Source organism: Asterias amurensis, chromosome 15 (genome assembly GCF_032118995.1).
Source record: "Asterias amurensis chromosome 15, ASM3211899v1".
NCBI lineage: Eukaryota > Metazoa > Echinodermata > Asteroidea > Forcipulatida > Asteriidae > Asterias > Asterias amurensis.
The window spans coordinates 14,383,534-14,406,199 of NC_092662.1; the positions used below are offsets into that span (position 1 = coordinate 14,383,534).

General features: G+C 39.0%; 2 protein-coding genes across 3 annotated transcripts in view; both read left to right on the forward strand.

Annotated features, from left to right (window-relative positions):
* Positions 1 to 1,760: 1,760 nt before the first annotated feature.
* Positions 1,761 to 19,212, forward strand: LOC139947970 (guanylate-binding protein 2-like). Its single transcript, XM_071945875.1, has 21 exons — positions 1,761 to 1,936; positions 3,597 to 3,751; positions 4,542 to 4,709; positions 5,043 to 5,103; positions 5,548 to 5,696; positions 6,599 to 6,685; positions 7,053 to 7,247; positions 7,587 to 7,680; positions 8,671 to 8,750; positions 9,167 to 9,304; positions 9,463 to 9,521; positions 10,772 to 10,901; positions 11,817 to 11,981; positions 12,739 to 12,829; positions 13,423 to 13,589; positions 14,039 to 14,113; positions 14,666 to 14,751; positions 15,907 to 15,955; positions 16,631 to 16,744; positions 17,366 to 17,449; positions 17,689 to 19,212. Exons 1-21 carry the CDS (start codon positions 1,780 to 1,782, stop codon positions 17,881 to 17,883), a joined length of 2,499 nt encoding a protein of 832 aa, XP_071801976.1. The 5' UTR covers positions 1,761 to 1,779; the 3' UTR covers positions 17,884 to 19,212.
* An 852-nt stretch (positions 19,213 to 20,064) lies between these two features.
* Positions 20,065 to 22,666, forward strand: part of LOC139947847 (ral guanine nucleotide dissociation stimulator-like 1) — a 43,563-nt gene continuing 40,961 nt past the window's right edge. Inside the window, exon 1 of one of the 2 annotated variants that reach the window (XM_071945655.1) lies at positions 20,065 to 20,281. In XM_071945655.1, coding sequence (XP_071801756.1) covers positions 20,255 to 20,281 — 27 coding nt within the window. In that variant the 5' untranslated portion in view covers positions 20,065 to 20,254. Of the gene's footprint in view, positions 20,282 to 21,514; positions 21,774 to 22,666 lie in introns of those variants that run through there. The other variant, XM_071945656.1, reaches the window with a different exon arrangement.

Sequence of the window (22,666 nt, forward strand, 5' to 3'; positions counted from 1 at the left end):
AGTATCACCATAGTGATTTGTATTGTGACATCACACTTTACTAAGCAACTGCGATTGATTTGCAGTTACGATCAATTTTAGATCTTTGTGAAATCGGCCCCTGGACTATAAGAATTCCTTCTTCCATGGACTAAGGAAGTACGAAATTTGCACTGTAAATGTTGTTGACCAGCATTGAGTAATGGTTGACAGCTAGAGGTTGTTCCAAGACTTGAATGCACTTTAACACGTTTGGTAATTGTCAAAGACCAGTATTCTCACTTGGTGTATCCCAACATATGCATAACATTTGACTCAATTGGTAATTGAAGTTGCAAGAAAATGATGAAAGAAAAAAAAACACCCTTGTTGTACAAAATAGTGTGCTTTCATATATGAATAAAAGGAAGGAGTCGTTTCTCACAATCTTTTATACTAATTACTATCAACAGCTCTCCGGTGCTCGTTACCAAGTAAGGTTTTATGCTAATATATATTTTGAGTAATTACCAAATGTGTACTGTGCCTTTAAGGGGGGGGTGCCATAAACTTATAAGTTGGTAGCAGGAATTTCAAATTGGTTTGTTGAGACTTGCAAGGTTCTACTACATGGGGAGTGTCAAGGTGAACAGAATGATGACCTTTATAATTTTTGGGGAACTCTTTCTGGGTATCAGGTCATGATAAAATACCACATAGATACAAGTCCAGCACTTCAAAACGATTGCTCTTATTATTGTCTCACCGTCCTTGCTCCATTGTCTCCTCGAAGACTAATGAGCCACGCCCATAGACTGTGCAAGTCTCGCGCGCACCGGAGCGAGAAAACACGACAACTGAAGAACTTAATTTTTTTTAGGAATCAAATCTTTGCTGTAATTTTTTCTTAATGCCGAATCTGAACAACAAAAATACCCATAAGAGCTTGTTTAAATTAGTTTTAGCTTTTTAAACTAATACACAATTATCGGTTAAAGTCTATATGTATAGACAAAAGTAAAACTCTGGGACAAGGATGTTTGTTTGATCTTAAATGTTTTGAAATCCCTTTTGTAAATCTACGCCCGAATGTGAAGCTGGTTTATACGCGGACGCACGATGGTTGCAGAGGCGTTAGATAAACGCATGACGCAGTTTAAAGAGGAAGCCGACGCCTAAGCGATCAATGAAAAGGCTTTCCACCCCGCGCGGCCAAAACAAGCGTCTGCGTAAGTTTTGTGATCGGAGATGGGCCCATCTCCGATCAAGAAACTTACGCAGACGCTTGTTTTGGCCGCGCGGGGTGGAAAGCCTTTTCATTGGTCGCTTGGGCGTCGGCTTCCTCTTTAAAATGCGTCACGGGTTTGTCTAATGCCCTTGCGACCATCGTGCGTCCGCGTATAAACCAGCTTTTAGTAGTTTCACATTCGGGCGAAGATTTACAAAAGGGGTTTCAAAACATTTAAAATCAAACAAACATCCTTGTCCCAGAGTTTTACTTGTGTCCATACATAGACTGTAACCGATAATTGTGTATTTGTTTAAAAAGCTAAAACTTATTTAAACAAGCTCTAATGGGTATTTTTGTTGTTCAGATTCGGCATTAAGAATAAATTAAAGCAAAGATGTGATTCACAAAAAAATAAAGTTCTTCAGTTGTCGTGTTTTCTCGCTCCGGTGCGCGCGAGACTTGCACAGTCTATTGCGGGGAGGGGAATCCCCCAAACCCGTAGCCCAACAATGGTGGCGCCCCATTTTGTAGGATCGAAAGTGTTGTATTTTTTGCAGTCGCATGATGAAAACCCGGTGCGAAGGTAAAAGATGAAGTCAACTTTGCCGTCGTCCGCTTTGATGCCACTGTTTGTTCATATGTCTATAATTTTAGCTGGTGTCGTGGTGTCTTCAACAGTTGTATCGAGCCAGGCAGATCAACAATGTCACAAAAAGGTGGACAGTCCACCGCAAGCCGATCCCAAAGGTTGGAACTTTTTTGGATTTCATTTTTAAATGGGGAAGGCCGACATTGAGTCTCTTGCAGGCATTGAATTACACGCTGGCCACGTTGTCCCTGGTGTTTGCTTTGGTGCCAATCAAAAGTTTCCCATTGACTTTAAGATCTTCTAATGGAAGTGCCCTTTGCAAAATCAAAATGGTCTCGCCCTTTGCCTTTCAACATGTTCAAAAAAGAAATTCCAGGCCATGCTCTTGCATTGCATGTTTTGGTAAACTTCAAAACTTATATTTTATATAAACAAAATAAAATAATATAAAAACGAAACAAAACATCCAAAAGAAGGGTATTATTTTTATCATTTATTCTTGAACTATTAAGTGTATTTAGGTTTGTATCCTGTTGGCATGGTTGGTATTGTGTAAGTATACTGGTTGATGCTGTATAGTGTTGGTTGTACGTAGGCCTAATACTCTATAGTGTCAACCTGTGTCACGTCACAATCACATGTCAAAGTCAGACAGAGTGTCATCATGGTCAGTGCATTATCAAGCTTACTGTCATGTCTGTCATGTCACTCCGTGTCACAAGTGACCAAAGACTGTTTCCCCTATTTTTCTCGACTGCCACTCTCCAGTCAGTTTGGAAAATGTTTGGTATCCTGCCACCAGTTTCTTTCCTTAGTAATAAAATAGTATTTATTCATAATTTGCTCAAATGAACTATTCCTTTTTGGTGAAAATGAGTGAAAAGTGGTGGCGGGAAAGTTTTCCATCAGCTCTTTCAGTCGGTAAAACTGAATGACCATGACTTGTGTCGATTTCCCCGCTGCGTTTGTCTTCTCTTGATTGTGTCTTAGTAGCGGAGTCATGGTTGGCCTCATCTTCTCATCTCTTCAAAAGGTTGTTGGTTCATATCCCGCTCTAGTCAATTTTTCTTTGTTCAACTTCAAATCATTTAAAAAATACCCAGTCAAATTCCCTTGTGGTTCATTATTTGACACAAGTGTTGTTTGTACAGTGTCAAAAGTTCAATGAAGAAATTCTAAAATGTTAAAGGAGAAGCCATTCCCCCAAAATTTGGTGTGTTGCCCAAAATTCTAAAGAAAAAATCAAAACAATTTGTTTTAGCATACAGGTAAGAAGAGATCATAATGAAGTAAAAACTGGATAGTTGTGGCTAAAGGGAAGGTTTGCGTTTCGTAATCACTTTTAAAATTAATGGCAAAACAAACTATTGGTTAGAAGTCATATCAGCTTTCGATATTATTTCAGAGAAACACTTCACATCGAAGTAATGTGGTTCGTGTAAAAATACATCCGGTTTTTTATACCCCAAAATTTGAGTTTGAGTTAAAATTCATTTTAAAAATATTATTTTGACACAAGTATTGTTTGTACAGTGTCAATAGTTCAATGAAGAAACTCTAAAATGTTTAGGAGAAGCCATTCCCCCCAAAGCGTTACTGCAGTAATGCTTCCCAGATTGTGTTCCTATAAGGGATTATTCTTTCTGCATGGTCAAATTCGCTCCTCATTTTCTTCTATCTCAAAAAGCGACCACCATTTGAAAAAAAAAAAAAATGTTATATTACATAACATCTACATTTATATAAGATGAAAACAATCAAGCGGTTCTAAAAACCAAGGTATACTTTGCCTTTAAAATAATTCTCCTTAAATTCCAGCACCCTGTGACTCAACATCTGCTCCCATCCATCGACAGGAAACGAGGAGTTCCGACCCTCCAAGACCACTGCCTTCTCTGACTGATCAACCTCTACAGTTGGTTAGACCTGATCCTTCACACAAGAAGATACAACTTGTGGAAGAGAGTGTCAAGGTAGGAAATATAAACTTAGGAACATGTGTAATATTTTGATTTAAAAAAGTTGTTCTTTGAGTATGAAGACCAATTTAGGAAAAATATATAAAAGCTCATTTTTAAAATTTGGTCACCAAAACTCAGAAGCTATACGTTCTTTTTAATGAATGGGTGTGTAGGCCTATACATTAAATTACTTGTGTCATTAAACTTTATGGATGCGCAACAAATCTGTCCAGGGAACTCAGCAGCCCTACTGGTTTGTTCATGATTCAACTGAAGATTTCGTCCACTGTTTAGAAAAGGAATTACATGGGGATAACAGGTGTGAGTTGGTAAAGACAAAAAGGATATATTATTCTGGTCTCTTTCTTTAATGAGCTTTTTTGCCTCAAGTGTACTAGTAAAAAGATTTTTTGGCCTATTTTATGTCAATGACTCACTGCTTTTGATCAAACTTTGCGCTTTGTAAAGCTGTTTAGTGCAGTATTTAAGCAGAAACTTGTAAGTGGCCCAGATTTTTTTTCTAAATTTGCTGCTAAAACTTGGAGCAATTAATTAAAGTTTGCAACAGTACGAGAGATAAAGTGTGGGCAAAGGAAACCAAATTCAAAATATTCTCTCTTTTTTTTTTCTTTTTTCGTTTTTAAAGTAGACACCAAAACATCCCAGTTGAATTTTTGTCTTTTTTTGTCAGTACAAGCAGAACGAATGGGATTCGAACCCACACTCTTAAACAATAAAACTAGATATTGAAGATTTGCTGTTTTTACTAATTTCTCAATTGTTTTGTAATTACTCACTGAAGACATTGTTGAGGTTGACCAACCCGGTAGCTGTGGTTGCAGTAGTCGGGAAATACCACTCGGGAAAGTCTTTTCTTCTGAATCAACTCATGGGCCAACAGGGCAGCTACGGATTCACTGTCGGACCGAGCTTACGCCCCCAGACTATGGGAATCTGGATGTGGGGCAGGGTGAGTTATGTTTTTATTATTAAGTTTCCAGTGGCTTTATAGGCAGTAGTCACTATTGGTAATTGTCAAAGACTAGCCTTCACATTTGGTATATCTCAACATATGCATAAAATAACTAGCCTGTGAAAAATTCAGCTCGGACATCAAAGTTGCCACATAATAATGAAAGAAGAAAACGCCCTTGTCACACAAAGTTGTGTGTATTTAGATAGTTGATTTCGAGACCTCAAGTTCTAAATCTGAGGTCTCGAAATTCTGAATGAACACTTGGATCACAAACAGGAAACAAGACTTTGTTTGGTTTATTCCTTGTAACGTTTATCTTTTCTTCAGCCAACAACAATGAAGCTAGCATCGGGTCAAGAGGTCTCAGTTATTTTTCTTGATACAGAAGGTTAGTTAATGCAAGGTTCTCACCTTATTTGTCTTTAAAAAAATATCAAATCTGTGAAAGTTTTGGCTTAACTGGTCATAGAAGTAAGAGAATAGGGGACTATAATGAAAGGAAAAAAACCTTGTTGCACATACTTGTGTGCTTTCAGATGCCAATTAAAAGTACAAACAGTCTTTTAATATTTGAGTGAGAAATTACCTCTTTCTCATAAACTATGTTACTTTAGAGGTTTCTCACAATGTTTTATACTTTACAGCTCTCCATTACTCCATAGCTCTCGGGTTGATTTCACAAAAAATTCGGCTAGGAGATATTAAAATCTTAAGGCTAGTCCTAAGTTAAGACAAGTACCTTGTCTTAACTCAAGATTAGACTAGTCTGAACTCTTTGTGAAATCCACCCCTGGTCTTTTTTTACAGTATTTTCCCACTTTTGACTTGTCAGGCTTTGCAGCCAACAATGTGTCGGAAATTTACGACGCTAAGGTCTTCGCAGTTGCTTCCCTTCTGAGCTCCTTTCTCATCTATAACTCGGTCAAAGTGATCGATCAAGCGGACTTGGACTACCTTGAGCTGCTCTCAAGAAGAACACAGGTTTGCAAAACATTCTCACAGGCCTGGGTCAAACTTTACAAAGCTGTTTTGTGGAAGTGTCGTGGCTGAGCGGTTAAGAGCACCGAATTCAAACTCTGGTGTTTCTGATCAGCAGAGTGTGGGTTCGAATCCCCAGCCGTGACACTGTGTCCTTGAGCAAGACACTTAACCATTGCTGTGTCCTTCGGATGGGACGAAAAACCTTTGGTCCCATGTGTTGTGTAATGCATGTAAAAGAACCCAGTGCACTTATCGAAAAGAGAAGGGGTTCGCCCCAGGGTCCTGGTTGTGGCTGCTTAATGCGCCGTAGCACCTTGTTAACCCTTATAAGGTGCTAAATAATTGGGTCTCAGAATTCATCACTGCAATAACCTATCTTTCTGAAAGTTTGTATATACTCAGCGCCTTGAGTACCTTGTTTGGTAGATACGTGCGCTATATAAGACTTTGATATTATATTATTATTGTTAAGCAGAAAATACTGCTTAACAGATATCTTTGCGAAGTAAAAAAAAGACGGGGGCACCAGTTTCAACTTTGTAAACTTGAGGACCTGTGGCTGGTAAACAGTTTTTGTCAAGCAAGATTTTATTGTGCTTAGCAAGTTTGAAAGTATGAAAATGAATGTGTAAGCTGATGTAATACGATTGGGCTTTAGCAAAAAAATTCATATTTTTTGTGGAAATTTAAAAGTGGTACAGTTTATGAAGAATATTTTTCTCATACAAGAATCATGTATAAAACTCGTTCTTAATAAATCACCCACGTTGTCTAAGTAATCTATCCTGCTCTCAATAAATAAAGCCTCAAATGAGTCTGACATTAAATAAATATTGAAAGTTTAATTTGTTTTGTTCAAATACATTGTTCTTACGCTTGATGATTTCTTGGTTATTTTTCAGCTGTTTGCTCTGAAGTCACAACTTTCCAGAGCTAAATGGGCACAAGACTTCAATCATGACCTGCTGAGCTTTCCGCCACTGTTATGGGTAAGTTTAAAAGTTCAGTTTTAGGGCAAAATTTGGCATGTTAGTCTCAAAAAGTTTCTGTTTTAAAAACAATGCACAGTAAGTTCATTAATCATTTGAAAAACGCAATACATCTAGACTTGTTTGGTCTTGAGTTTACTTGGTCTAACACAAAAATTACTGGTCTCGGAGAGCCTTGGTATCAGACATCGATCTTTTCATGAGCCAAACCTGACGTAAAGTTCACCTGTCTGAACCAAAATTAATTTGGGTCATCTTAGAGTCACTCTTAATCTATTTGGAATAGGTTATAAACTGTCATTGTGATGCGAGAAAATTTGCAGTTGAAAGCGCCCTAATGGGAATAAAAATGTGTTAATTGTCGTAGGTAGTTCAGGATTTTGTTCAGATCACCGGAAACGACGAGCCGACGCCATCAGAATGGCTCCATGAGATGATGAAATCATCGGCCTGGGAGAACGAGAATCATCGTATCAGCTTGATGGATATCTTCCCAGAGGTTGAGTGCCACACCCTTTTCTTCCCAGCCACAAAGAAAGAAATCTTACAGGATTTATCACTGGTAGGTAGTTATTAACTTGTTTAGTTATCTACATTTATGTGTATAGGATTTGAGGAATTGCATGGTGAGGTATCAATAAATATTTCGTTTGACAGTTCTCTAAGAACAAACTCTACCTGGCAAGTAGATACACACATGGTGTTACCGCAAACCAAATATATACATTTATGTTGTTTAAAAATGTAAAAAATAGTTCCGAAAACCAAAGGTATAATTCACCTTTAATGATTGGAATTTTATATGGCTGCTTTTTAACACATTCTACGCTCTCTCTCTCTCTGCAAAACTTTTGTATGTCTTCAAAAATACAAGGTGGTTTGTCTTTTTGTTATTTTGTAGGCACGTGAAGAGGACCTCACAGCAGAATACAAAGTTGAGAGAAATCGTCTTATACACACCCTCCGGCAAGGAATTATCCCTAAAGAGAAAAATGGTACACGCATTTTTTTAAGTTGTTCTGAATGATACTCATGCTAACATCCTTTCGGACTGTGGAGGTGGTAACCCTGTTCAGCCCCAGGAGTATGTGGCTCCTAGTGGATGATACCCATGCCTACATCCTTACTGACTATGAAGGGGTTAACCCTGTTTCAGCCCCAGGAGTATGTGGCTCCTAGTGGATGATACCCATGCGTACATCCTTACAGACTGTGAAGGGGGTAACCCTGTTTCAGCCCCAGGAGTAGGTGGCTCCTAGTGGATGATGACCATGCCCACATCCTTACAGACTGTGAAGGGGTTAACCCTGTTTCAGCCCTAGGAGTAGGTGGCAACTTACCCTTACTGGAAGTTTGATTTGGTTCGATAGCTTAAAATTGGATAAGTGTAATCCTCACCTTGAAGTGGTGGTCTGGCCTTCTGTGGGTGATCTCTCATCTAATTTTCTTTTTTAAGCATGTTGGAATGGAGTCTTTTGAGACCCATTTTAAGAAACTCCTTTTTAATTATTTTATTATGCAGTTGAAACAGTGCTTATGATTTTTGTGGGTGATCTCTCATCTAATTTTCTTTTTTAAAGACATGGTGGAATGGAGTCTTATGAGACCGATTTTAAGAAACTCCTTTTTAATTGTTTTATTGTGCAATTGAAACAGTGCTTGTGATTTTTGTTATGATCAAACTTTTCATACCGATATAGTTGTAACTTAATCGTCAGCCTACTATTCAGGTGAGGTGCGATAGTGCTATGTGTAAATCTTTTTTGAGTAGTGGTTGTCAACTCAAAGTTTCAATAAGTATGCTCTGATCATCTTCTCCTCCTGAAGACGTTCAGAGCATACTGATCGAAACGTTGAGTTGTCGACATTCTTTTCAGAACCAACTCCACTCAAAAAAGATTTACTGCAAACCACCTGATTATACTCCCACCGTGTAAATTTTCAAGTCCTGCCGAACTAATATTCGTATCATTATTGTCATCTAGGGCGACCAATCACAGGTGCCCAGTTGGTCGCGCTTATCGATGTCTTAGTAACGGCAGCCAACGAGGGGTCTCTGTCCCAGGTAGGTTAAACAAAAAGTTAAAGTAATCATTGACAGCAGTGTCAAATCTTCTGATTGTCTGTTCGCTATTAACCCAAAGATCTGAACTAATATTGTAGAAAGACCATTGCGGAAAAAGTACACCTTTGGTGTTTGGAATCGTTCGACTGTTTATTCCCTATGTAAATATAGTTAATTTACAATAAAGGTAGTGCATTCTACTCTACCAGCCAGGCTCGTAGTGGATGATACCCTACTGACATCCTTACAGACTGTCAACTGTAGGTGGCAACATGCCCCTGGTGCCAGTTGATTAGGGCCAATAGCCCAAATCGGTTAGGTGTAGCCCTCGATCACCTTAAAGTGGCCGTCCCGCCCTGTATACTACCACTATCATCTTTTCACTCTCTGTTACCTCCTCCACCCCCCCCTTGTAGATTCCAAGTCGCTGGTTGGCCTTCATCCAAAGTATGGAGCAGTCTGCTGTTGGAGATTGTCTAAGATTTTATGAGACAGAGATGATGGTCTTACATCAGCAGTATGACATGGGTCCTGTGGATGAACAAGAATTTGAGGTGCTTGATCTTAAGTACTTACATATTAGGTGGTCTTATATTTTAGCAATGAGATGGCCCATGTTGGGTGAACCAGAATTTGAGGTTCTTAATCTTTAGTACTTTTACATTTGGGTATCAGATGGTCGTATTTTATCCTCTAATTTATTTCAATACAGAACTGGCACAACACTTCTGTCGGCAAAAGTGACAAACTCCTACAGCAGGTGTTGTTTGGGTGAGTTGTGTAGCATTCTTCATCGTGTCGTGGCCGAGTGGATAAGAACATCAGACTTGAGTCCTGGTGGTTGAGCCATCGGGATGTGGGTTTGAATCCCGGTCAGAACACTTATGACCTTGAGCAAGACACTTACTCATAAGCTGCTCTCCATGCACCAGGGGTAAAATGGGTACCCATGAGGGCACAGATGGATTATTTGAATGATTAGCTTGGAGCACTGGCTGCATACTTCCCAGGGAGCTGAGATGGTTTAAGGAATGGAATATACGGCCCAGTGACCTCGGGTGGATTTCACAAAGGTAGTCCTAACTTGGGACTAGTCCTAGGCAATGCTAAGAGATAGGACCAGTCCTAAGTTAGGATGAGTTACTGGTCCTAACTTAGGACCAGTCCTATATCTTAAGCATTGCCTAGGACTAGTCCTAAGTTAAGACTACCTCTGTGAAATCCACCCCAGGGGCCAACTTCACAAAGAGCTAAGATTGATCGTAACTGCAAATCAATCGTAGTTGCTTAGTTGAGTGTGATGTCACAATACAAATCACTATGGTGATACTGAAAATTTGTCTTGCAATGAATTTTATCGCTTTGTAAAATCGGCCCCAGGGGTAATATTGTCAGACGTGCTTTGATACACCCATTGGCTACATACAAATCAACTATTATTATATGGTGTCACAAAGGTTTATATCATCAGTTAAATCAAGTTTTGGAGTAGGCTGCTACATGCCCCTTAGCAAGTGGCTGTGACTGGGTCAACAGCCCAATTAAGTTAAAGGCAGTGGACACTATTGGTAATTGCTCAAAATAATTATTAGCATAAAACCTTTCTTGGTGACGAGTAATGGGGAGAGGTTGATGGTATAAAACATTGTGAGAAACAGCTCCCTCTGAAGTGCCATAGTTTTCGAGAAAGAAGTAATTTTCCACGAATTTGATTTCGAGACCTCAGATTTAGAACTTGAGGTCTCGAAATCAACCATCTGAACGCACACAACTTTGTGTGACAAGGGTGTTTTTTCTTTCATTATTATCTCGCAACTTTGACGACCGATTGAGCTCAAATTTTCACAGGTTAGTTATTTTATGCATATGTTGAGATACACCAACTGTGAAGGCTAGTCTTTGACAATTACCAATAGTGTCCACTGCCTTTAAGGGTAGCCCTCACCTTGAAGTGGCTATCCGGCCTTGTGTTTTATAAAGCAGTCTCTCATAAAAAGTTTCTCTCTAAAATCTGTTTTTAGATTGGGGGATGTTGTTGACAAAGCGTCTCCAGACTTGAAGAGCCAGATTCGGGAGAAATATCTTCGAGCTGTTGAGATGAACGAGAAGAAAATCAAGCTCCGATGCAGCGAGATCCAACACAGAGTTGAGGTGATCACAATTTGTCATGAAAAATTATCACACATATCAAAACTTATTAAAACTTGCACTTCAAATGTTTTATCGAACGAAAATGATTGCTTAAGACGCTCCACCTTTGCAGAATTTTTTCAAAATTCAATGTTGGGATCTTCCAACAGCAGCACTGTACTTTTGAATGTGGATGGTCTTTGGTTCAAATCCAAACAAGGGCACCTATGGATTTCTTTTTTGCCATTTCTTTTATTCAGCAACAAACATAGGTAAACAGTGCCCTTAATACATGGGTGTGGAACTTAATGACCACATCAATACCTTCCTTGTGAAGGGAGGTATACGTTTGATAATCATACTTAAATCTAATGGCTATAGACGATGTGATCTATGTTTACATTCAAACCGCCCTCTGTTGACAAAACACTACACGTCATGTTTCGGTGGGCAAAAAGACGCATAGTCATGGTAAGATTGCATACACTTTCTACAGTAGCTGGCTGCCAAAACACAAAGGTTTTGCCCAGCGGTATGCGCGCGAATCTCGTTATTGTTTTCGAGTGACGTCAGAGGTCACATCGACTATAAAAATATACTTATAAGCATTTTTCGATATAAAGCATTGTGAGAATCATTTCACTTCAAAGTAATTTGGTTGTGAATAATAAAAAAAAGGTAACTTTTTATCTGCTTCGAGTTAATAATTGTAATTTTTTGCATCGGGGATAAAGAATATAGTTTTTTTTTTTTTTTACCCCTGTACTGATGTGTTTTTAAACACTATGTATACACAGTACTTAAAACAGAAGCTTTCTTCCATGTATATTAAGTGGAGTTTGAGATCCTTTAAGTCTTCGATTTGAAAAGAAGATGTTGTACTGTAGATCGACTATTTGACATCAAGGCCAAATGTTGCTTTTTATCTTGTATCAGCTTGAAGGAGAGAGTCGTCTGGGTGAGCTATCGTTGCCGATGAGAACATCTGAGCTACGAGACAACTACAAACAAGTCAAGTCAGCCTGCATTGACAGCTATTCACAAACACTCAACAGACTGAGGAGAAGTCTACCTTTTGTAAAGTTCCTTGACCAGTTGAAGGTGAGTAAAGACTAGCGAATAGTGCGACTAGTGTCGTAGACGCTACTTTTAAATCATAAGTCGAGTTGCGACTACTGCTTTTCAACATCAGACTCAAGTTCTATTTGCTAAGGCATCAAAGTGTTGGTTCGAATCCTGGTCTGAGCAAAACACTTAACTGGTATTGCTTCTCTTCACCCAGGGGTAAATGGGTACCTAGCTGTGAGGGCAGAGAGGGTTCTTTTGATTGATATACCTTAGTGCGCTACTGGCTGCACAGGCTGTGACTCGAAACAAGGGAGCTGAGATAGTTTGAGGTATATTGGCCCAGTGACCAGGGGTGATGGAGCGTCATAGTGTTCTAAGTGATTAATGAACCACGATTGGCACGGTCTGGTGGCACAGTTGGCTTGTGCGTACAGCGCTCGCCTCTCACCAAGGTGACCCCGGTTCGATTCCCGGTCGGGGCCATATGTGAGTTGAGTTGTGCGTTGGTTCTCTGCTGTGCCACAAGGGTTTTCCAGACTATCCGGTTTTCCTCCCTCAGGAAAAAATCAAACACTTTCGATCTTGGCTGTGCTCCGTGGTCATAGTGGGTTGATGTGGCTGGCAGCTGAATGCGCCCTTGCATGCTTCTTGAACACGTTGTAGTCGCGTCCTTCGCAATTCAGCTCTTAGCTGCGAGTACGGACGAATAGCCCCCCCAAATTATTATTATCATAACCACAGAAGAAACCGATATTTTTATCATTATTAATGTTTTTCTCTGTATCTGCAGACATCTCTGGACAATATTTGTGACTCCTTCTTGCTAAGAAACTCCCAGCTTCTTGACACCGTCCTGGAACAAGCAATTCAAAAAGCTCTTGGTAAGCTTATTATGGTTTGAGCTGACAGTCATGACAGTTTCTTGGGTTTACTTGACCATATGAATATCAAAATTGCAGATTGTACATCTGAAATTTAACCGTGTTCTTTTGTGCTTATAGCTCATTTTTGCTGTTAAAGGCATGGACACGCCTTCTCACTTGGTGTATCTCAACATATGCATAATATAACAAACCTGTGAGCATTTCAGCTCAATTGGTTGTCAAAGTTGCGAGATAATAATGAAAGAAAAAACACCCTTGTCACACAAAGTTGTGTGCTTTCAAATGCTTGATTTTGAGAACTCAAATTCTAAACCTGACGTCTCGAAATCAAATTCGTGGAAAACTACTTCTTTCTCGAAAACTACATCACTTCAGAGGGAGCTGTTTCTCACAGTGTTTTATACTCTCAACCTCTCCCTATAACTCGTTACCAAGTAAGGTTTTATACTAATAATCATTTTGAGTAATTACCAATAGTGTCCCCTGCCTTTAAGCAGCGCTATGAAATAGGGCCCATGGTTCATGTTGTCGTTGTGCAAAGAGTCACTGTGGACGATAATGAATTCACAGGTTATGGTATTTTTCTGCAGAGGAGTTCACAAGCGTAATGCATAACAACCATCAAGAGGCCCGGACCCCCAAGACCTTGACACGGTTAACCCTTGATGCAAATGAGAGGGCAGTTGGCGTGTTTACCAAAGAAGCAAGGGTTGCTGCAGAGGAGCCGTCGTACAAAGCCCAGATGGCTTTAATGAAGGTACAGATTTTAAGATCATTCATGGAGGCAAAGTTTGCTTAGAACTTTTAAAGTGACTAGCTAGTGGGATCAGGGCCCATTTTCATGGCTCTGCTTAGTTTTAGGAAAATCCAAAGTTGTTTCGATCGTTATAAAAACGTCTGCCATAAGTCAGTCAAGAACAATTTTGCGGTAAAAAAACCTCATCACCTGATATGAAGTGGTTAAAGCCCTATTCATAATTCATGCAAATGCAATACAAATTTTGATATCACCATTTTGCAAAGACCATTTCTCGGAAGAGTAGAGATGTGCTCAAATTCCTACCAAACATTCACAGCGAAAACAGCCCTTTGACGTCAAAATTCGCTTCGCAATCACAGGAAGTATGAACCAGGCTTTAGTGTTTGTTGCTCTAACTTGCATTTCCCTTTGAAACCTCAGTAACATCGCTTTGGTATCATTTCTAGGCAGGTTTAGCTGAAGCTGAGCAGGACTTGAGGAAGAAAAACAACCAGCTGTTGAAAGAGAAATGTCAAAAAGAGGTAAACACATTCAATTCAATTCAATTTTATTTCCACAAACACATTTCCACAAACTACAAAACTACATTGTAATGCATATTTTTATATAAAAGACAGAAAAAGAGTAAGCTAGCATAAAAGCGCAGCGAGGCAAGGCCCAAAATAGATCAGGTAGCTTGTAGGGACTTGCATTTACAAAACAAACATTATAACAAAAGTTATAGACCTTGCATCATTTGTTGTAGGAGTGCATGGCAATTGGAATAGACAGACACAATATATTTATAATTGGGTGCTACCTGTCCTCTAGTTTAACGGAATTCACATCGATGGCCCAGCCTGTGCGTTTTCCACTACTTCATCATCGATTGGTGGCATGGTGTCGTTTGCCCATTCAAATTGTTTTGGGTGATGTAGGAAAATCTTCCACGAAGAAGTTGTGGTTCTAAAAAGAGCCAGTTGAAATTTGTGTTTGAAAGAATAGTATACCGACCATCAGCTCTTTAGGGACATGTTTTTTGTTTGCTATATCTATATTTTATATTCTTTGGGTTTTTTTCTTCACTTTACCAGGTGAATGGATTAGCTCAAACTATGAGAGATAACACTGACGGCACCCACCTACCCTTACCAGTGAATGATACAGATCTTGACCACAGGTATTGTCTACCATGGATGTTCAAAAGTTCTAGATTTGAAAGCTTCTTCGGCAAAACTTTTCTGTGATGTTTGAAGCATTGTATGGTGTGAAATAAAGTAGGAAGTAATTGTAACTAGCAAACTTGTTGTTTCTGAGTGCAACCATGTGTAAATTTCATTTGGGAGAGGTGTTGGCTCCGAAAAGAGCTAGTTGTAAATTGTTTGATGAAAACAAAAAAATAGTAAAGACAAGTCTCGAGACAATACTGCTCATCAGGCTGGTGTTTATACCCGGTTTCATTGGCATTAAACGATTGAGAATAGTTCTATTCTCACTGGACAGATGCCAGTCCATCGCAGGTCACTCCCCAGCTCACGTCGGTACCCATTTGTTCTCCTGGTTGGTGAGACGCAAATATAAAGTTCCTTGCTTAAAGGCAGTGGACACTATTGGTAATTACTCAAAATAACTATTAGCATAAAACCTTACTTGGTAACGAGTAATGGGGAGAGATTGAGGGTATAAAACATTGTGAGAAACGGCTCCCTCTGAAGTGCCATAGTTTTCGAGAATGAAGTAATTTTCAACAAATTTGATGTTGAGACTTCAGATTTTGACTTGAGGTCTGGAAATCAACCATCTAAACGCACACAGCTTCGTGTGACAAGGGTGTTTTTTCTTTCATTATTATCTCGCAAGTTCGATGACCGATTGAGCTCAAATCTTCACAGGTTTGTTATTTTATGCATATGTTGAGATACACCAACTGTGAAGGCTTGTCTTTGACAAATACCAATAGTGTCCACTGCTTTTAAGGACACAAGTGTTACGATTGACAGAAACTTAATTGCATAACTTGAGTCCAACTGCCCTAAACTGCTCAGCCATGACACCCCACTTGTGATCAAAGGACTAGTCATATGACCCAATCAAAATCTTTTCAAACATCTGAATTAATAGACCACTTTTCTGTAAATGAAAGATTATTTGACTTATAAGGGCCATTCAAAATCCATTGATCTCAGTAATGTGTGCAAGCTCAGAACTTCGCAAGCAATGCAAATTTACCTGGTAAGTCTGCTGCTTCCTAGCGTCCCAAAAGTCTCCCATTGCCAGGCACCCCAAATTAACTTTTATAAAATCTGAATGTCATCAGTTTGTCTTTTCTCCACAGACTTGCCCAGGAAGCTACAAGAGCGAAGTCGTTGTTCAAAGAACTACTTGTAAGTCTTTGTTTTTCTGTTTTTCATTTATCAATACTGCCATTAATTTTGGTTTTTACCCATACACCGATGTGTGTTAGCACTGTATACTCAGTACTTCCTGAGTCCTGTGAAAAAATATCACAGGCATGTTACTCGGGTGGGATTCGAACCCACGACCCTTGCAATTCTAGAGCAGTGTCTTACCAACTAGACTACCGAGGTTGCCCGGCAGCTAGAGGCAGTTTGAATTCTATGTTTTGGCAGCGGGTACCGTAACGATATAATAGATGTTAAATTTAACATATGTTATCATACTGCCATTAAATCAATTTTTTCACAAAACTCCTGGGAGCAACGTCCAATGTTATTGCTCTGCTTACCACATAAATCTCTGCTTACGACAACAAGTACAGCACATAATTCTGTGGGTCATAAGCGCAGAATTCTGCCAGCCATGAAATTGAACACTTATCATGGAAGAGTAGGGGTTGTTAGCCCTGGTGTTTCAGGTTTACAAGCACACTTGTTTACAGGTTTCCTAAGGCTTTCGAGCTACAGTGATCCGAAATAGTAATAGACATATATGATAATAATAGTACACAATATTTATTAGGCGCTTAACACGGTTGTTTCTAAGCGCACGTTATAGTAATAATAATACTAGTTTTACACCTGGCTGCAATATATTTCTAGGAGGATTATTCATCCATGCCATCGTATGAGGACTGTCTGAAAGATCTTCATAGACTGATTCATTCAGTTTGTGGTCAGAGAAGACAAGAGAACATGGAAGCATACTCCAGAGAGGTGAGTTTATACGTCTAGTTTACTACGTTTACTACGTTCGGCGGAAAGCTACAAACCAAGACACGTAGAGTTAGAGGAGGAGCTACGTACCCCATTCTGCTCATCTGTCAGCCAGTGACTATGTATCTCTCCCATCTTTTTCAATTCATTATATTCTGGTTGTGAAGCAAGGGACTCGCAGAAAAGCAAACTTGAACACTGTACTAGCCAAGAACTCAATGGAGGGAAGACAAGGAAGGAAGTTTCAGTTATTAGCCCCTTTCACACAGTATCCCCCTTATCCCTGTTAAATACAGCCTCAGGAAGGCCCCTGCATGGATTTTGATCAACCCACGGTTACCCCGGCGCACTTTAATTCACCCTGTCCCCCACCTGATCCCTATTCCACAGCTGCACAGGGTTGCCCCCTGGGGAAACGAGTAGTGTGAAAGGGGAAAGGGCTTTATGATGTTGGAGGAAAACCCTTGCAGTCGGATAGGGACTGAAAACCGAATCCATGTAGTGCCGTGGCTGGATTCAAACTTGTTCCCTAGAGTTGGAAGGCGAGGAAAAATACCACTATGCCAACCCGACCTCCAATTTTCAATATAGTAACGCCTTCTGTTTTACTCTCTGTTTTAGGTTGAGATACCTCTTCAGTCAGCCAAGAAAATCGCCCTCCTGTCAGCGGACAAGTACAACACAGAGTTTAGCCTGACAAATTTTGTAAGTGTTACACATGACCTCATTGTTTGTTGTGTTCTCTAACAGCTCTATTATGTTGATTTTGCCATCGGAACCATCATGTTGATAATCCAAGTGCTTTAATTACATTTGATCAGACAAAGGTTACTGTAATTTTTTATTATTTTTATTATTTTTATTCCAAAGTTCTCTGGACTGTATAAAATATAAAATACAAGGTTTCCTAGTTTTACTTTCATGTAATTTTGCTCTTCTTTCAGATTCGTGAAGTTTGCATGTTGAACCTCGACGAGGGGAAACCAAAACATTGGCCGATTGACCTCAAAGCCAACATCGTTGACCTTTTCATGAACTCTGACCCTGATATACGTCGGGTCATCAAAGATCGGCAGGGTCTCTGGTCGACTCTCCTAGGTTTCTTACAATGGATTTGCTGGTTGTTTAGCCGAAACTGAAACTTTCCGAAAGCTACCTATGAAAACTTACACCGGGATGCAGTGCCGTTGCCTGAAATCTTAGAAACGCCCAGTTGAAAAAATTGTTGCTCGACAAGAAAACCTGAGTTTATGTTACAGGAAAAGTGTTACATTGAAATAAATAATGTCAACAACATTGAAATAAACCTGCTTTAAGAAGTGCTGATAGTTTTGCTTTAATCCTTTCATGAACCATTAGTTTCAGTCATAAATCGATCATAATGGACTAATTGTTTATTCAGTTTTTTTTTTTATTACGGTTAATATAACTTTTACTTGATTGGTTCAAAATGTGGACTAATGGTCAATTCTCGGCTTTAAAAACTAACATGGATATTATCCCCTTGCACCTATGCCCCCCCCCCCCCCCACACACCACACTCAGTTACTTTATGCTGCATGTGCTCGCTATTTTGGTAGTCTAATTCGTGCTGTAAAGTATTTGAAACCTGTTTATGCAGCATTGCTAAAATGCACAAAATGGCACAACTGCTATATTATTGAGATGATGATGTCAGGTGAATTGGCTGATCAGTGTAGGCCTACATTTTGTTTATGCAAATGGCACCACTTTATTTTTCTACTTATTTTATGTTTAATTTCTGTAATTTTATTTTTTCGCAGTTGTTAACATACCCGGTGTCCCTCGGAGTTCCGTCCGCTGGAGATTTGTTCCCCCATATTATGGGAAATAAACATGGGCTGTAGGAGGATGATTAAAAAGCAGGGTGCTCTCAGAGGTAGTCTGTACACAGTTTGCAATATATCGGGGGGGGGGACACACAGAATCTCCGGGGGACATGAATCTCCTGCCACGCCGGTACATGATTTATGTTTCATATTATTGAGCGTTATTTTGTTATAAAAAAAAGAGCAATAGTTTTGCGATGGAGAAGTACCTTGATTTTAATGTTGAGTTATTGTCTTTGTGTAACACAATTATTTTAGATACCTGCGATTTTCGTGGTGACCCCAAACTTGTTTAAAGACACTGGACACATTGGTAATTGTCAAAGACCAGTCTTCTCAGTTGTGTGCTTTTAGATGGTTGATTTCGAGACCTCAAAATCTAATTCTGAGGTCTCGAAATCAAGTTCGTGGAAAATTACTTCTTTCTTGAAAACTACATTTACTTCAGAGGGAGCCGTTTCTCACAATGTTTTATACTATCAACAGCTCTCCATTACTCGTTACCAAGTAAGTTTTTATGCTAATAATTATTTTGAGTAATTACCAAGTGTCCACTGCCTTTAAAATATTTTTAAAAAGTGGTAAAAAATAACATTAAAAAGGTCTATTCATCTGTAACGAATGCCAATTCTTCCAGGAATTTTTAGGGTGGTGGTCATTAATCATATTATTGAATAGTTTCTGACTTGGTAATAACATAAACTTTCATAATAAGGTCTTTTGTGACAAAAGGGCAAGCTTTAGATTTTTTTTTTAGATTCTACTTAAAATTTCTGAACCATTTACATTTTAAATGGCGCCCTCACGTGGTAAAAACAAAATCCGCGGGTGACACCCCCATTATCAGTTAGAACACATTTATTCTCATACGATAATTTAGAGCTCTAGACGTCAAGGTGTTTGACCAAAGTAGTAGTTAATTGTGTAAAACTTTTCTTATTTTCTAACTTGTATATCGCGCTACAGTGATCTAAATTGTAACAGGGGCAGCAGTATTTGATTCAGTTTTCCAATAATTATAAAGTCAAGTCTGTCAGAGGGGAAATGTAGGAATAATAAGTACTATGATATAGTATTGTTATATAATACAGAATCTAAAACTTCCAATGAACATGACACTATGGTGATAGCGAAAATGATGGTTGATTGCACAGATTTTACAATCTGTGCAAATCACCCATCATTTTCGCTAAAAACGATAGCTCCATGACACATCTATTGAGTCTTAATATCAACTTGGCTGATGATATAGTGATACAGTGATGATGTATCTCCTCTCATTTTGCTTTAAAATACACCTCATTAGTTGCGATAACGTAACCCTCCTCCTGGCGGCCGTCGGGAGGAGGGAATACGTTATCGCAACTACTAACACATCAGCAGATGATCACTGAAAAATTAGAACATCACACGAAGCGAGTGCCCTATAACACGAACTACACGTTATAATGTAATCATCAGCAGAGTAAACATGCGGCAAGAGAAATAGAGCACGACGCGACGTCGACATTCTGACCAAAGGTTTGCTACACACTTTTCAGCTGTCCTACACAGCAACTGGTCATACTTGGACAGTATTTTGTTGCTTTTTGCATGCATGAATAAAAGCAAATTTTCTATGGACAACCAGCATGCTGGTGGCTGAAGTGAAAGGACCAAGATGACGAGTGTATTCGACTTTGAGCAGGTAATGAATTTATTCTATTGCGGGTTTTTTTAAACATAATTTAGAATGTGCATTCGCCACCCGCTCGATCTTCTGCCAATTAGAATTACTATTTTCCTATCTACCCCCCCCCCCCCTAGCCGAAGTTGGACTTCTCTTGAAACTCGAAAGCATGTCGAGTCGAATCAGGTATAAAATAGGGCCTAAAGATAATTTTTTAGTAAATTTTTTGTTTGCATTTACTGTATTTTTTGTATTGTTATTGTATAGACCTTATGCACATGACGTCATTTCAGTACGGCGCCCCCGCATTGAGGTCAAAAGGAGGTTGTTCATTGTCCAATCTATATGTGCGTTTCTATTGTTTCGTCACCGTTTGACCTCAAAGATTGCGGCTGGATGACTTCAATTCAATGCATAAGGTCTGTTATTGGTAATATTTAGTAAAAAAAATAAGCTTTGTAACACTTGGGACGTGTGCAGTATGGCACTGACGATGATGTCCTACCGTACCAGGGCTAGGTCTAGGTGTTTTTTTTACTACGAACTTCTGTACTGGCAAGTGACAGCACATAAATGTTTCAAGAACGTTCGTCCTGCTTCAGAGCTGCAAAGAGAGACCACCACAGCTAGACATGAGGACAGATGCAATGCATTGAGCTGGAAAAAGTTTAACAGCATCAGCCCAAACAAATCTGATTTACCTGTTGAGTCTGTGAAATGTTATTAATTATTAAATATTATTATTTATTCGGCCAAGATTTTAACAAACAGTACAAGATACAATATTACCGCAAAAATATAACATTATAAGAAACAACAAATGTAAACTAAGAAAATCTTGGGAAAATACGCGAAGACGGTTTTACAATAACGTATTTTGGAAGATATCGTCGGTGAAAAAAATATCATTTTGTAACGATATTTCGATAATTTCAAAAACAACATCGATATTGGGGATATTGTTTTCAATATTGTATCGTGACAGTATTATCGTCATATCATCCAGGCTACCTGGCAACTGTGTCCTAGTTGCGATAACGATAGCCGTCAGGAGGGAGGTTTTGTTATTACCGCAACTATGGCATGCCCTGGTATGGTTCTAATTTTTATACAGCGGAACATCTCTTCCTTGCTCTATGCTATTATATTAGTAAACACTCCATGACTAAAACAATTTTTGTAAAGTTTAGCTAGTTTTGTGATGATTTAAGTAAAATTGTCTTTTCACTCCAACTCAGTCAGACTCACACAAGTGTGACTTTAACTCGACCATAGTGACTCAGATACAACTCTGGAAATAGCATGGGCAAACCCTGCACAAACGTACAGGATGTAAAGGGAGGAATAGGAACAGGTCATTTTGTAGACTAACTAGGTTACGTCACAATACCCAAGGACGTGTGTGGGACCCAGAGGTTTCAGTCTGCAGACATTGCAAAGCATTATGGAATACGAATGAAGCAAGTTCTGGTGATTGTCCTTTTGTCCATTTGCGATAATCTGCATTATGGTATGTTTTTCACTCAAATCATAGAGTATGCTCAAATACATCTAGTTGATCGACTAGTCAAAATAGTTAGTCTAATATATATTTTGTGGAGCAGACGATAATTGTTACTTCTATTATAACATCAAGATGTTTTTCATTTTCTATCACGTATGATTGCGTTTTATTATTCTTCTACTTTAGTACCAAAATTAACTTTAGTACCAAAATTAACTCACATATTGAGAGACCACCAACATAGGGCTAGATAGCTCAGTTGGTAGAGCGCCGGCACGTTAAACCGGAGGTCGTTGGTTCAAATCCCGCTCTAGTCAATTTTTCTTTGTTCAACCCAAAATCATTTAAAAATGTACCCAGTCAATTTCCCTTGTGGTTTATTATTTGATATAAAATTATCTCGTATAGCATAATAGTACTATTGTCTTAATGAACAAAACCCTCAGTTATCGATGAAAACAACTCATTGATTGTGACATGTAACTTACAAAATTGACTTCAGAGAACTTTTGCTCTGCTGAGGCTATTTTGTTCCAGTTGGACTAGCTACAAACCACGCAGGGTTCGGCTGATGTGGGATCGACTTCCAATGACTGTGGTCTTTCTTCTACCTCTATGGGTTAAATCTAGTCTGATTCTGGTGACCCACCCATACTTGCTTACGTGGGTGTGCTTGTTTGGGAGAATATTTCTGTCATCCAGTGGAAATATTTAGCCTAGATAAAAATTGCACTTTTTGATTTGGGTCTGTCAGATAGTACATTGTCCATGTTCCACACAAACCAAAGGTAGTGTTCGCCAATTGCCAGTTCTCAAAAAGGTTAGTTGGTTTTCTGATAATCTTTCCAATTGTTAACGACGCACATTGAAGGCCCGTTATTGTCTTGGGAAAATGTTTA

Coding starts and splice junctions, on each gene's coding strand:
- LOC139947970 (XM_071945875.1), top strand. CDS start 1,780: ATGAAGTCAACTTTGCCGTCGTCCGCTTTGATGCCACTGTTTGTTCAT. Junction 1,937..3,596: donor ACCGCAAGCCGATCCCAAAG/GTTGGAACTTTT, acceptor CTTAAATTCCAG/CACCCTGTGACTCAACATCT. Junction 7,248..7,586: donor TCTTACAGGATTTATCACTG/GTAGGTAGTTAT, acceptor GTTATTTTGTAG/GCACGTGAAGAGGACCTCAC.